At 52.9% G+C, this 12,590-nt stretch overlaps 7 protein-coding genes across 7 annotated transcripts; 4 read left to right on the forward strand and 3 right to left on the reverse strand.

Annotated features, from left to right (window-relative positions):
• Positions 1 to 177: 177 nt before the first annotated feature.
• Positions 178 to 773, forward strand: EV422DRAFT_623715 (uncharacterized protein; the record flags this gene model as incomplete). Its single annotated transcript, XM_053074241.1, has 2 exons — positions 178 to 496; positions 584 to 773. Exons 1-2 carry the CDS (start codon positions 333 to 335, stop codon positions 771 to 773), a joined length of 354 nt encoding a protein of 117 aa, XP_052921030.1. The 5' UTR covers positions 178 to 332.
• Positions 774 to 907: 134 nt separating this feature from the next.
• On the reverse strand, positions 908 to 2,072 carry EV422DRAFT_547201 (magnesium transporter). The gene is made up of 5 exons (XM_053071586.1): positions 1,872 to 2,072; positions 1,736 to 1,781; positions 1,602 to 1,654; positions 1,394 to 1,497; positions 908 to 1,322 (listed from the first exon to the last, which is right to left on the reverse strand). Exons 1-5 carry the CDS (start codon positions 1,902 to 1,904, stop codon positions 1,241 to 1,243), a joined length of 318 nt encoding a protein of 105 aa, XP_052921031.1. The 5' UTR covers positions 1,905 to 2,072; the 3' UTR covers positions 908 to 1,240.
• A 680-nt stretch (positions 2,073 to 2,752) lies between these two features.
• Positions 2,753 to 4,834, forward strand: EV422DRAFT_501705 (mitochondrial distribution and morphology protein family 31/32; the record flags this gene model as incomplete). Its single annotated transcript, XM_053068214.1, has 6 exons — positions 2,753 to 3,092; positions 3,171 to 3,452; positions 3,515 to 3,565; positions 3,623 to 3,936; positions 4,009 to 4,497; positions 4,577 to 4,834. The coding sequence occupies 6 exons, from the start codon at positions 2,753 to 2,755 to the stop codon at positions 4,832 to 4,834; spliced, it is 1,734 nt and encodes a 577-aa protein (XP_052921032.1).
• A 369-nt stretch (positions 4,835 to 5,203) lies between these two features.
• On the reverse strand, positions 5,204 to 7,097 carry EV422DRAFT_572126 (GWT1-domain-containing protein; the record flags this gene model as incomplete). Its single annotated transcript, XM_053073074.1, has 8 exons — positions 5,204 to 5,350; positions 5,435 to 5,581; positions 5,653 to 5,834; positions 5,902 to 6,006; positions 6,077 to 6,209; positions 6,281 to 6,463; positions 6,560 to 6,928; positions 7,002 to 7,097. The coding sequence occupies 8 exons, from the start codon at positions 7,095 to 7,097 to the stop codon at positions 5,204 to 5,206; spliced, it is 1,362 nt and encodes a 453-aa protein (XP_052921033.1).
• EV422DRAFT_331912 (RNA polymerase II transcription factor B subunit 4) lies at positions 7,026 to 8,882 on the forward strand. Its single transcript, XM_053066360.1, has 8 exons — positions 7,026 to 7,273; positions 7,364 to 7,550; positions 7,648 to 7,811; positions 7,884 to 7,925; positions 7,988 to 8,118; positions 8,182 to 8,319; positions 8,384 to 8,519; positions 8,590 to 8,882. Exons 1-8 carry the CDS (start codon positions 7,261 to 7,263, stop codon positions 8,643 to 8,645), a joined length of 867 nt encoding a protein of 288 aa, XP_052921034.1. The 5' UTR covers positions 7,026 to 7,260; the 3' UTR covers positions 8,646 to 8,882.
• Positions 8,883 to 9,008: 126 nt separating this feature from the next.
• EV422DRAFT_547215 (tropomyosin) lies at positions 9,009 to 10,270 on the forward strand. Its single transcript, XM_053071587.1, has 4 exons — positions 9,009 to 9,205; positions 9,379 to 9,558; positions 9,671 to 9,795; positions 9,872 to 10,270. The coding sequence occupies exons 1-4, from the start codon at positions 9,188 to 9,190 to the stop codon at positions 10,032 to 10,034; spliced, it is 486 nt and encodes a 161-aa protein (XP_052921035.1). The 5' UTR covers positions 9,009 to 9,187; the 3' UTR covers positions 10,035 to 10,270.
• Positions 10,271 to 10,365: 95 nt separating this feature from the next.
• EV422DRAFT_572129 (uncharacterized protein) lies at positions 10,366 to 12,072 on the reverse strand (the record flags this gene model as incomplete). Its single annotated transcript, XM_053073075.1, has 9 exons — positions 10,366 to 10,498; positions 10,578 to 10,635; positions 10,716 to 10,897; positions 10,969 to 11,034; positions 11,122 to 11,225; positions 11,295 to 11,366; positions 11,436 to 11,592; positions 11,672 to 11,767; positions 11,927 to 12,072. 9 exons carry the CDS (start codon positions 12,070 to 12,072, stop codon positions 10,366 to 10,368), a joined length of 1,014 nt encoding a protein of 337 aa, XP_052921036.1.
• Between the last annotated feature and the right edge of the window lie 518 nt (positions 12,073 to 12,590).

The raw sequence follows: 12,590 nt of genomic DNA on the forward strand, positions 1-12,590 counted from the left end.
GCCTCAGTGTACGGCCTGTCCTTTTAGGAACTGGTTGCGGAAACGTCCTCATGCTATATGTGAGAGGTTTGGAAAAGGCCCAAAATGGAAGGGCGGATGCGTCGTTCGTGCGTTTGGAGTGTTGGCATGTGTGTACGTCACGAAGAAGGGCGACGAGCAACTTTTTTGGACCGCTCTCTTCCAACCAAACTTGGCTAGCCTTTGTGCACTCGGCCCTCGCAAAAACCCATAACCCCGCAGCCCATGTGCATTCCCAAAGACCATCACTCTCCCACGCAGCGGAAGACTCGGACCCGCCGCCCGCCCTCCGCAATATCACCGATAGCCACACAATGACAAGCACATCAGAAAACACCTCACCACCCGCCTACGAGGAGACCTCCCACCCACACCCCACCCACCCCTCCCACCCCGCCCACCCACATCCACATACCCACGACTGGTCCAAACCCTACTACCCCGCGTCCGCCTACTGCTGGGCCATCCTCCTTTTTCCGTAAGTCGTGTCCCCACCATCATTCCCTGCTGACACTTCACTCCATCATTCCATCGTTTCTAACAGTCACACCTCTTCCTTTTCCAGAATCGGAATCCTTTGCTGTTTGAAACTCCGCGAACAGCGCTGCACATCCTGCGGGGAGACGATGACGATTGGCGAGGAGGCCGTGGATCCGGAGAAGCAGGCGGCGGCGGATAGGGCGTATCGGCTTGGGTTTGCGGTGGGGGCTGTCGGGGAGGTCATGCATGGGGGTGGGGGGGTTGGTGGCGGGTGACGGATGGCTGCGAAGGTAAGGAGCGATAAAAGATTCCGGGGGAGCGGGCGAAAATATAGCTTATTGGTGGATACCAGTTGGCATTTTTGGGAAGGAGAACTCGGGAGATGCACTTTGCGGAGTATATATGGTTTTGCGGCATTTCACGCATGTACATATCGAGCATTTTCATGTAGAGTTACGGCTATAAACGAGCGAGGCATTGTATAGAGAACCGATCTAGGTTAAGATTCCTGGGATGGATCCGAGTGTTTCCACGGGAGGTCATTGAAATGCAAAAGCGAGGAGGTGGGAATTGACACCCGTTGCCGGCGTCCAGATATTCCCCTCGGTACTCCGTCTATCCGCCTGACATTCAAAATCGACGAAGTCTACAGGATTGCAACCTTCCATAACTCGTGCCACAAAATCGCATTCGGCACCTAGTATGTACATCAACCTGCTATGGTACGTCACGTTCCAATCTCTCACGTAGACGCCCGAAACACCGTCGTCCCACGATGATTCAGCGTCCGGAACGACGGTCTCGAGTCAATCGCATCCACAGACCTACAAATGCAAAGAAAAACAGGTCAGATTGGCATAACGAAGAGGGTACCATATATTTGAGGGTAACTTACATCTGGGTCAACTGCTTCTCCAGCGATATTGGCTTGAACTCTCCAGCTACCAGCGATAGGCCCACCGAACATAGTATCACGCTGATGATGCATTCTAGGATGATCTGTAGAGGGAAGGCCGGGTGTGTCAGCGTATCGACGGAAGTAAACGACATCTTCGCGGTTCGAGGTCGTTTCCTTCCCCGACCTTTCTACTCCCCATGCTTACATCTATAGGTAATGACTCCTCATGCTTCCCGATGATCTTCACATATGCCAAATCTGCAGAAAGTGGGTTTCGAGAGTGAATTCCCACACCGCCCAGATCACACAATCCCCGTTATCCTCATGTCGACAACGTACGTTCATAGGCAGAGTATCCGGAATGAATCAACAGCAAGAAACCGAGCTGTAGGATTGAAAAGTGTATGAGTTCAAAGTGTTTCAGTTTGGTGTGGAGAGTGGAAGGTGCGTGAGGATGCTCAGCTGCCCGCCTTACTGCATATATTGCACGTCCTGGCCATGAGACCATCTTGGGATATAATGTGGCGGAGTTGTTTTGGAGAGGGAGCTATGGGGGTTTGCGACGACGTGACTCTATCGGGCCGTGAAGCCGTATGATAGGGGGAGTAAATATCAGCAGTGTTGTGCACAGCGGAGGGGGGTGTCGAGGAAGGGACGCTCGTTTGGAAGTGCAGCCTTTGAAATTGACGGCGACGAAGAGGCAAATGGGAAAGCGCGCCTCTTCTCTCTTCATCCGGCTGAGCTTTTTCCCCACTTACAGTACTTGTTCGCTCTCGGAGATTTCTTCTCGCCTAGCGCTTACACAAACAGCAGGCTGCTTCTCAGCCCTTATATCCCGGCGGGGCTGCTTTACAAGCTACTTCGGTTTCCAGGCTCCTGCGCTCGGAGTTCACCCTGCCATCGGGCTCTGTATTGGCCCACCAGGTCACCGTTCGGCAGTCCCATCGAAATCACCATTGTACTCGCATTCCGTTTCGGGTCAATCGAACCTTAGACGCTTGTTCGCTTGGAAACCGCGAAATCGCAGCACTCAGTATGAGTTTCCAAGCACTATCAATAGCGAGTCGTCGGCTCCAGTGTCCGCACAACATGGGGATTGCGGGCTTCTGTGGCCCAGGGCGATTATCCCACCGCTCATCTTCAAAGCTGAATATGGACTTTTGGATACCTCGGCGGACAGCGTCTTTCATACCACCTATGCGACCTAATGCATCAACAATAATACCCCGAACGCAGCGATTCTCGGTGGTCACATTTAGACTTGCATCCAGAATCTTCCCCTATACCCAGCTATTCACGCCTGCTTCCCTTGGCCGAACGCTATTTCTCGGAAGGTCATTCTCCCGCAGCCCGGAAATGCGGAATTGGACTACCAAGTTCATGCGGATGAGGCGACCACATGCCACCAAAACCTCGTCCGGCCAGCCCCATCAACAAATACCACCTTTGCCACCACATTCCGCTCCCTCCTGGCGAGTCGCGCGAGCGTTGTTGTTGGACAATGTCAGTGGATTCTGGCCGCGATTACGGCTGCGGATCAAACTGTTCTTGATGGGTGGACAGAGGCCGTGGAGGGCGGATGACGTTTTTGCGTTGTTTTCGTGGATTTTTATGGGGCATACCGTGTTCCTGCTCGTTGGGACTACCACGTTCTTGTCCATTTTACTTGGAGTCGCCAATAGCTTGCAGTTTCAAGGTACGCGGGTTCTTACATTTTACATTCTGCATTTTCATACTCATCTTCTTACTCGTACTTACTCGATGTCCTCCCCAGCATACCTCGCCAAAGCGATCAGCGACTACGTAACGGAAGAAACCGGGATGAAAGTTAACTTCGAGTCAGCGATCGTACCGAGGTGGAAAGAGGGTGCAATACGATTGGACAATGTCTCCATTGTGTGCAACGACAAGACGTGGCGGGAATTGAAAAACAGCGAGAGGGAACGACGGGGGTTACCGCCGCTCGATGACGAGGAGCTGGATGTGAATTGGACGTATTGGGATATCACTTGCCGGCATATTGACATTTCTTTGTCGTTTTGGAGATGGCTTGATGGTATGATTAGTTGTTGTCGTGTTCTTCCGCCGGATCACATTGCTGAAATTGCGCAATTGTAGGGAAGGGATTGATCAAAGAATGCAGCATCAAAGGAGTTCGAGGGGAGATTGGTAAGCCACTTGTTTACTCTGACAGTCCTTCTTACACCGCTAACCCGTATGGAATAGATCGACGACACGTGGAATGGCCAGCCGACTGGATCCCCAAACGCCGCGAACCGCAATCAGGCGATTTCGAAATGACGCGTTTCGTCATCGAAGATCTTCTCGTTACCATCCGCAACAAGAAGTTCCGGCCGTACAGCGTCTCGATTTTCAACGCCGAGTTGCCACAGCTGCGAAAACATTGGCTGCTGTACGATATCATGCGGGCCGACGTGATGAATGGGATGTTTGACAATTGCTTGTTTAGCGTGCATAAACTGCAGAGACCGGATATGTTATTGGCCGATGGGGAAAATGATTCTCAATGGGAGAAGATGGTGAGTTAAGGCCCGCTCTGAGGTTACGTCAATGTCATTCGCCCGTCATCTGACCCATAGCCGCCTCCACAGAGCCACTTAAAACTCAACGGCCTCCCCATCGACCACATGAACGCCGGCGTCGAAGGCCCGCTCGGCTGGATCACCCGCGGCACCCTCGACATCGACCTCCAACTCTTCTTCCCCCAATCCGACGGCGAAACCTTCCTCGCCATCATCCGCGACGAACTCGAAGACCTCACCGACGCAGCCCTCGACAAGATCGAGGAGGTCATCACCAGCCACCCGGAGACCGAGGACAGACACCAGAGTATCATTGCAAGACACTACCATTCTAAACATGGCGGCGCGAAAAGTGAGCCAGCGGACGCGGCGATTGCGAAGGCCGACCGCGCGATGGTGATGATGTGGAATGTGCGGTTGAATGATTTGAAGGCGTCGGTGCCGCTCGTGTCGCCGCATATATCGTACATCAATAGCGCGCTGATCAGGCCGATTGTCGGGTACCTGAACGCTGTGAATACGAGCATCAATATTCGTTTTGGAGCGAGGATGGATTTGGTAAGTAAATCGCAAAACCCCCTCCAAGAATGCTGGAAAAAGATGATTGCTGACACCTCCCCCCCTACCTCCCCCCCAGTCTAACTTCGAAGGCGCATGGACGATCTACCAAGCCGGACTCACCGACGTCCTTGGCGAAGAAACCGGTCGCGCAATCACTACAATGGTCGCCCAGCAACGCGCCAAGCACCTCAAACGCGTCGCCACCTGGTCACTGCAGAGCGTCACGCGCAACCTCACGGCACTGGTCGAGTATGCGAAGGGGATACGTGGGTGGAAGGAGTGGAGTGAGGCGCGGATGGGCGGGTTGCAGAGTGGGAACTGGTTGGCTATGTGATGAGGGAGATCGAGGGTTCGCACTTTTCCCTACCCTGATCATTTTTTTTTTGGATGTTGATTTCTTGCTCTGCTGCACCAGCGGACCCACCTTGCATGCATGCATACATGTTCACTCATAACACACATGCCCCCTTCCCTACCCACTCTACGTAGTGCCCGTTTGAAAGATACGTAGATTCGCCCCGTGGACCGAAATCGAAACGTATACGGGACGTTTTATCATACATCGAGACTACCTCCTAGAACTAGCATAGCACTTTTTCGATTCGAATCTCTGTGAATTGGGGGGAATAAATACGTACACACTACGCTGTAAGAGGGGTTTCGTTTGCCTTGTCCTTCGTGGGGCACGGCCTACAATTCCGCCCTATTTGATGGTGATACGCAACCGATCCAGCACGATGATGATTCCCGTGACTACCATCACGTAGGCGGAGACGATCGCGCGCGCCGCCGTGGGGCCGTAGCTGAGCGTGTCGAGGGAGAGGTTGATGGCGCCGGTAAGTAAATTACCCTGCAAAAGTCACCAGAAAGAAAATGGTCAACAATCGCCCCCGCAAGGGTTACGGGGCCTTTCTTCTGAAAAGGGCGCCCTTACCACCAAGAAAAACGTAAACGGATTCCGATTGATCGCCTTAAGTGTGTTAGGCGTATGATGTGTCCCGAACACGAGGTCGGCGAGGAGGACGCCCATAAGTTGGGATGTCGTGAGGGCGACTATCCAGGTTACGTAGGGGAGGTTGACCTTTTACACGAGAAGAGTGTGAGCTCTACTCCGTAAGTGGAGTATGAAACGCTCTCGATCTGAGGACTCACCATCCGCCTTGAGATAGCCACATGCCTCTCCTCCGTGAAAAACAGCGTAACGGCATAAAAGACGACTGTGCCGATGAGCTGGTACACGAACGTGCCGTGCAGGCTGGCGACGCCTTGTTGTTGGAAGCGCGATTTCATGCGGAGCCCGAAAGCTGCTGCGTAGAGGAAGACTGCGAAGCTGCCTGTGGGGTTGGGGTACGGTTTTAGCGGTCTGGTGTGTGCGAGCGGCAGGGTGGAGGGCATGTTTACCGATAAGGCTGAAGACGCCTTCGCGGTTCATGCTCAGGAGATCGGTGCGCGGGGCGTGGAGGATGTAGGATTGGAGGGTCGTGCGTTCCAGGAGGGTTTGATAAGCTGAGGGAAGACAATATTGGTCAGGCGATCCCTTGTAAGTTCAGGAGGGGGGAGCGGGACACCCACTTACCGATGACCAAGATGGTTGCGACTGCCGTCAGGTACGTTCCCGACGAAGAGGCGCCAAGCAGCGCAAAGAAGAGTGGTATCAAGCCGAGCGTGACGTAAAAGTTCCAATGCACGCCGTACTCCTCAACATGTTCCTACCACATCAACTCGCGTTAGAACCGACCTGTGAGATTGGACGTCAGTAACCTCATCCCGACGCCCATACCTGATAGTTAACGCTCTTTGTCGAGATGACCCGAATCAGCCCAATGAAGAAGATCAGGCCGCTTGATTTGAGGGATCTCCGTAGATAGGTCCAGTAGGAGCCCCGGCCTCCTCCCGATGTGATTGATGGTCTGGCCGCGCTGATTCCCGCGATGTACAGAAACATGCCGATGCCAGCGTCCATCTGTGCGTCATGGGGCGGTAAGGTGAGTATGCACTGCTTCCTAACTCTCTAATCTTCATTGGTTTGGCGTACGAATTCAATCAAAAACTCACCTACCATCGAAGCCCCAAACGTCTCCGTCTTGGCATGCCGCCTTGGAAAGGCGTGGAAATCAACCGCCAGGATACTTACAACCGTCGTCATTTGCAGCAACGCTCGCGATGCAGTCAGGAACGGGATGTACAGCCTTTGCCCGGCGGGTTTCTCTACGGCCGCCTCCTTTTTCCTTGTTGCCCGGGCGGGCAGCAGGGCCAACACGGCCGCGGTTACTGCCATGCCTACTAGCATTTCCCATAGCCATTCCGTCGTGACGGCTAACACGAAGGCCAGGAAGAGGATGCCCAGTTCGAATATGTAGCCGGCTAGGGAGGGCTTTGCCAGGCCTGGATAATGCTTAACGACGCCTTTCCATAACGCATAGCAGACCTGAGAGGGATACTATTAGGAAGCTGTTCCCAATATTCCGGTCCATACTGTGGGTGGTGCAAAGATAACTTACCGTCGTGAAAGAAACAATGGCTTGCACCTCTGTCAGTGTCGAACCAGTGTGGCCGCGGACATGGCCCTCCTTTGCCGCTCGGCGTTCGTCGTCCATTCTGCCCCTTGTGATCTTCACCGATGTCCGTTCGCCGAAACGCTGTTGGTCAACGCGTCTCCAGGCTCCGCATTCTTTCCCCCTCATCCCTGATACATAGGATATCCCTTTCTCGTGAAGCAGAGTTGCAAGACATTCGACAGGGTGGTCTCGGGGAAGCGTTATGACCACCGACGGTACGTGAAACTCAGTGGACCGTACCGTCTGTGCTCATTCGTCGAAGGAGATACTGTAAATTCCTGACGCCGTCACTTCACCTCCCACAGAAGACATAAACCTCTTGGTTCTAATTATCGACACCAACCCGCACGCTTGGGCGACGGCGGCAAACGACCCGGACCAGCCTATCAGTTTCGTCGACGTGCTGGAGCATATCCTCATTTTCATCAATGCCCACCTATCGCTGCGTTTTGATAGTAAGCTGGCGATCATAGCCAGTCATTCGGATACCAGGTTCGGCTTCTTCTTGGGGGATTTCGGAGTCTTGGGAGGGATACGAAGGACTCATCAATCGTCTCTCCATACGTCAACGTTGCTCCCCGTGTGCTAGTCGCTTTCTCTTTCCAGCTCCAGAAAATGACGCGACAGGGAAGCAGGAGGCGGACGAGGCCAAGAAGCCAGCCAACACATATAAACAGTTTTTCGATGTGAACCAGCGCCTTGTGAAAGAGATCAAGGGCATGGTGCGGGACGACCAGAATACGCGGTTGGAGAGTAAGCCCCGATGATTCGCTTGGGGCGGGACACATTGCTGGCGGCGAAATGAACGAAGTTCCGTTGATCCAGATCGTACAATGACTGCTGGATCGCTGTCTCTTGCACAAACATGTGAGTTTTTCACTGTTCTCACATTATGGACCCTTAGCTGAACGTTGGTACCGCATGTTCAGATATCAACCGAGTGCGACGCGAGAACGAAGGAGCTTCCATCCAATCCCGAATCCTCCTCGTTTCCATCTCCCCAGATCTGCCATCGCAATACATCCCGACGATGAACTGTATATTCGCGGCACAAAGACTTGTGAGAGCTCATATCGTTTCAGCTCCTTGATATCCATCTGGCTTACAATGACGTTGGTATTAGGGGACACGCATAGATGTGTGTCGATTCGGTGGACGACATTATGGGAGTGAATCGGTCTTCCTCCCCCAAGCGTCGCATATCACAGGAGGAACATATCTGGACGTTCCCGAGCCACGGAATCTATTGCAGTATCTGTTGGTAAGGGTGCACACATGGATGGTTTCGGTGCTGGGAAAATAGCTGACACAATGAACCCCTCCAGTATACATTCCTGCCCGAGCCCAGCATACGGAACGTTCTATTGCTCCCCTCCAAAGAGCAGCTAGACTTCCGGGCTGCATGCTTCTGCCATAAGAAGGTCGTCGATGTGGGGCATGTCTGCTCCGTTTGCTTATCAAGTAATTTCCTGATGGGATTTGGTTCACATTGTGTGCGCTTGCAGACGCTGATGCGATTCTTCATTCACAGTTTTCTGTAGCACCCACGATGTATGTCCCACTTGCCAAACCAAGTTTCCAACATAGTACATAGGCTAGCCGCAATCCGGCCTCCTTCATGGCAGACCAGGCAGATGCTTCGTATTGCTATGGGATGATGTACATATATTCAACTGGACGCTCTGTGAATTACTGTACATGGATGCGAGTACGAGGCCAGATTGCGTCTAAAACATAGCGCCCAACTTAGAATCCGTGGGAAATCCCTGGAAACAGACAAACAGCGAGAATTCTAATCAAAACGCGAAACCCAGTTCTCACTTCCTAAGCTCTGTCATGATTATTCACCTTGAACGCGCTTCCTCATCCATCACTCGAATCAATCGATCGTCTCCGGCTCGACCGCAGTAAGCTCGCTCTCACAAGCGCTGAAAATACACTCTTGCAAGAGGAGCTTCACCCTGGTAAGTACTAAGCCCATCGCTTTCGATATCGTCTATGTACTTTGGGCGGTGGCTGGGGATGTCTGCGCCCCGTGTACGAAATGTGCTCACCTGCAACTTTCTCCACGCGTCAGCATATCCGCATTCGTCGCACACCCATAATACCAACTTTCCCGCGACACCAAAATGGACAAGATCAAGGAGGTATGTGGTCAGCCAGTCCTGGCTTAGTGAGTTTGGGGGCCCTGTTGTCGAGGTGGCATCTCTTTGCAAGAGCAGTCACCTCAATTACCCGGATAGGCGCCCCGATCTTGGGTGCAATCGTGCCGAACCCTCCTACCAAACGTGCTCATTTTGCAAACCCACCTCAATTATAGAAACTGGAGAAGCTCCGCGTCGAATCCGAGCAGCATCACGGCCGTGCAGAAAAAGCCGAAAGCGAAGCTCGCGAGCTGAAGGCAGAGCTCGCAAGGCGTGAGACGGAGGTGCAGAGTCTGAACAACAAAGTTACGCTGTTGCAGGAGAACTTGGACCGGACTGAGAAGCGTGTCGAGGAGGTAAATTGAAGTGATTTTCGGAGGAATGCAACGGTCGCAGTGGACGCATTCTGTTCAGTTGAGGCACTGTGAGTAACGGAGCACAACTGACCGAATGCTGTATGTTTCGCAGATCAAACTCAAGAAGAACGAAGGTGACTTGGAGGAGTCGCAAGTCGAGTCGCTTCAACGGAAGGTGCAGATGCTGGAACAGCAATTAGAGGACAAAGACCGGGTGTGGAAGGAGGCTACTGAAAAGTAAGCAACGCACTTTCCCCGTTCGTCCCATTTTCCTTGACTTGTGCGTTTGAGGCTTATCGTCAACTTGCTATAGGTCCCGCAGCTTAGAGCTGACCTCGGAACAATCAGAACGCAAAGCAAAGCAACTAGACGCTGAAAAAACCGAGCTCGAGAAACGTCTGGACGACATGACGCAAAAGTACAATGTAGTGAAGCAGGAGCTCGATTCTACCCTGAAGGGTCTGGAGGATCTCTGAGGCCTTCGGTCTACCTCTTCGCCATCACCCGCTTTGCATATATGTAACCGAACTCAAACAAGCCGGCTCTGGATTGGGGCCTTTCGCTTTGCTACTTTTGGGCTTCATAGGAGACATCTTTGCTACACACCGTCGTCTTTCCCCTTTTCTTTATTTTTCCCTTACTTGTTCACTTGTTTGGGTGGCCTTTGAATCATCGCGCGGAATGAATATATATAATCTTTTCTAGCAGAAACAACCGTGGATGTAACTGTGGATGTGTGTGTCTATCTGGTTTCTGCGTATGTATATACCCGAAACCTGACCCGAATCAGACCCGCTACTGCACCTCTCAGATCTCCTCAAACTCCTCCTCGTCATCCGAGTCCAAGACCGTCACCGGACCGCCATTGGTCGGGGTTACTGCTGAATTCGAGTCCCGCTCGTCGTCCCCAACGTCGTCGGTGTCCCGGCTTCTCTTCCCCCTTTGTATTCGCAACATCAATGTTTACGCCGTAACATAGAATCCAGTCGGATCATGGGAGGGGAAGATGGGGTACTTACGTGATTGTGTCGCCTCCGTTGGCCTTTGCTTGAAGGCTGGCGTAGTATTCTTCTAGAGCTGAAATAAATTATTCGTGAGGCTCCTCCCAGCTGACTTTTCCCATGCGCATCAGCTCTGCCGTATCCTTCGGTACATACCTTTAGCCTGAGAATCCGTCTCCTTCTTCCCCACATCCTCAAACTCCTCATCATCCTCCCCTTCACCCCGATCCTCCACCTCCACCACAATCTTCGCCGGCGCCGCCCCCTGCTCCTGCGAGAACCCTAGCTCGTCTCCTGGGACGTATGACGTGCCCGTGGTGTCGGCGTCCGAGACCCATCTGGATAAGGTACAAGGAGGATGGGTGAGTGGAGGATTAGGGGACGATGGGAGGGCAGGGGTGGTAGATACTCTGGTATTATCAGCCGGTCGGTTTGTTTGAGGATGTCGACTATTGGTTGGCTTTCGTTCATGAATCTGGTTGCGATCGTATGCTTGGTGAGACTCCTGCTCTCGAAGATAGCCCACCAGCAATGGAGGGTATATTGCTGTTCCACAACGTACTTGGTGTACTTCTCGCTCACCCCAGCTGAATCCACCGCCGTCTTCCCAACCACGATCTCAATCCCGCAGATATCGCATAGCGGCATCATGTTATGCGTCTTGTTCTGTTTGCGGCGTTGCTGGTCAGCAGCGGGTACCTAATAACCTCGTCTTCCGCATATCCGCTCCCTCACCAGCATCGCAAAGTCCAGTGTCGAGTACTCCTTATGGCAGGTTGGACATTTATATGGCATATTCGCCATTTGCTGTGCGACGTGGCCTTCGTAAGCTCCCAGACACCAGGCGACGGATGACGACCCCCGCCCAATTCGTACCATCTGCACTTCCTTCTCAATCATCTTCCCGATCTTGTAGATCTTCCACTTGACCACATCCACAAACTGCTTATAGTCGATGTAGAAGTACGACCGGGGAATCTTGCGCTGCTGCCGGCCTTCCATGACTGGCCCGACCAATTCGTGGCGGATTTCACTGTCGGTGATCTGTTAGGTTGACGAGCTTCCGAGGTCTCGCCCGTCAAATATGCGTATTCCCGCTACTGACGCCATACACTTTCACGAGACCGTCCAGTTTCAGTTTTCCGCAGATCTTGTGCAGCTCTTTGGCTTGCACTCGTAACGCTTTGGCGAGGTCTTCGTCTCGTTGTCTGTAGAGGTCAACGCGATAAGGTTGCGGTTCCACACCTGCATCCATCACTAAACGGCCCCGCCTCTCTCCGCTTGGTCCACTTCGCTAGTCCGTTTGGCTGCAACGTTTGCCCTTCTATCAGGACCTTCCCCTCCCTCGGGAGCGCTGCTGAACTTACGAGTTCACTCTGACCAGGATATCCAAGATCACTACATGTCGGGGTTCATAGTAAGCTCTTGCAACTAGCGCCACAAGCTTCTGCAGAAGCTCTTTCGCATGGGCCGTTTCTGTCGCTGTTGGACCCGCTGAAGCTACTGACGACATTGCTGCTATGCTTTTCGAGTGGTAAACTGTTTCTGGAGTCCCCGCTCCCGGCTGCGACTTCGCACTTCGTGTGATTGTAGGGAAGCAGCTCCGAAGAATCCCTGTCGTATAAAGAAGGCAACCGACGAGCCAGACGAGTCGACAAGTTGGACGCAATATGGGCCGGACGCTCAGGTCACTCTCACAGCGGGGCAGCTCGAGGCGTTAAGTGGCCAGTGATAAAACAACGTCAGACATCCCGTCCGGTATCTTCCCCCTCTTCCCCTCGCGTTTGTTCCCAGTTTGTTCCCAGGGCATTTTGGCATTCTGCAACAAGTCCATGAACCTGGAGAGCATCTGAAGCATTGCTAATTTCGAACCCTCACTGCCCTTGGAATACAACACACCAAATTCCCTCCTTTATCTGCTTGCGAGGACCTCTCCGTAAGTCGCTCGCGTCGCAGTTCTACAACCTCTCGCGTAGGATACTCTGAAGGGTATTGTAGCACACCTCATAGTCGAAAAATGGCTGGCGACAA

The sequence above is a fragment of the Fimicolochytrium jonesii genome (genome assembly GCF_025526975.1).
Source record: "Fimicolochytrium jonesii strain JEL569 chromosome Unknown EV422scaffold_41, whole genome shotgun sequence".
Classification (NCBI taxonomy): Eukaryota; Fungi; Chytridiomycota; class Chytridiomycetes; order Spizellomycetales; family Powellomycetaceae; genus Fimicolochytrium; species Fimicolochytrium jonesii.

Excerpts from the sequence above, each read along its gene's own strand:
- EV422DRAFT_547201 (XM_053071586.1), bottom strand. The coding sequence starts at position 1,904 with ATGGTCTCATGGCCAGGACGTGCAATATATGCA. Across the intron at positions 1,655-1,735 it reads CGGATACTCTGCCTATGAAC|ATTTGGCATATGTGAAGATC; the intron begins GTACGTTGTCGA and ends CACTTTCTGCAG. Across the intron at positions 1,498-1,601 it reads AGGAGTCATTACCTATAGAT|ATCATCCTAGAATGCATCAT; the intron begins GTAAGCATGGGG and ends TTCCCTCTACAG.
- EV422DRAFT_331912 (XM_053066360.1), top strand. Across the intron at positions 7,812-7,883 it reads CCAGAATACGCGGTTGGAGA|ATCGTACAATGACTGCTGGA; the intron begins GTAAGCCCCGAT and ends CCGTTGATCCAG. Across the intron at positions 8,320-8,383 it reads ATCTATTGCAGTATCTGTTG|TATACATTCCTGCCCGAGCC; the intron begins GTAAGGGTGCAC and ends GAACCCCTCCAG.
- EV422DRAFT_547215 (XM_053071587.1), top strand. Across the intron at positions 9,559-9,670 it reads CTGAGAAGCGTGTCGAGGAG|ATCAAACTCAAGAAGAACGA; the intron begins GTAAATTGAAGT and ends TATGTTTCGCAG. Across the intron at positions 9,796-9,871 it reads TGGAAGGAGGCTACTGAAAA|GTCCCGCAGCTTAGAGCTGA; the intron begins GTAAGCAACGCA and ends AACTTGCTATAG.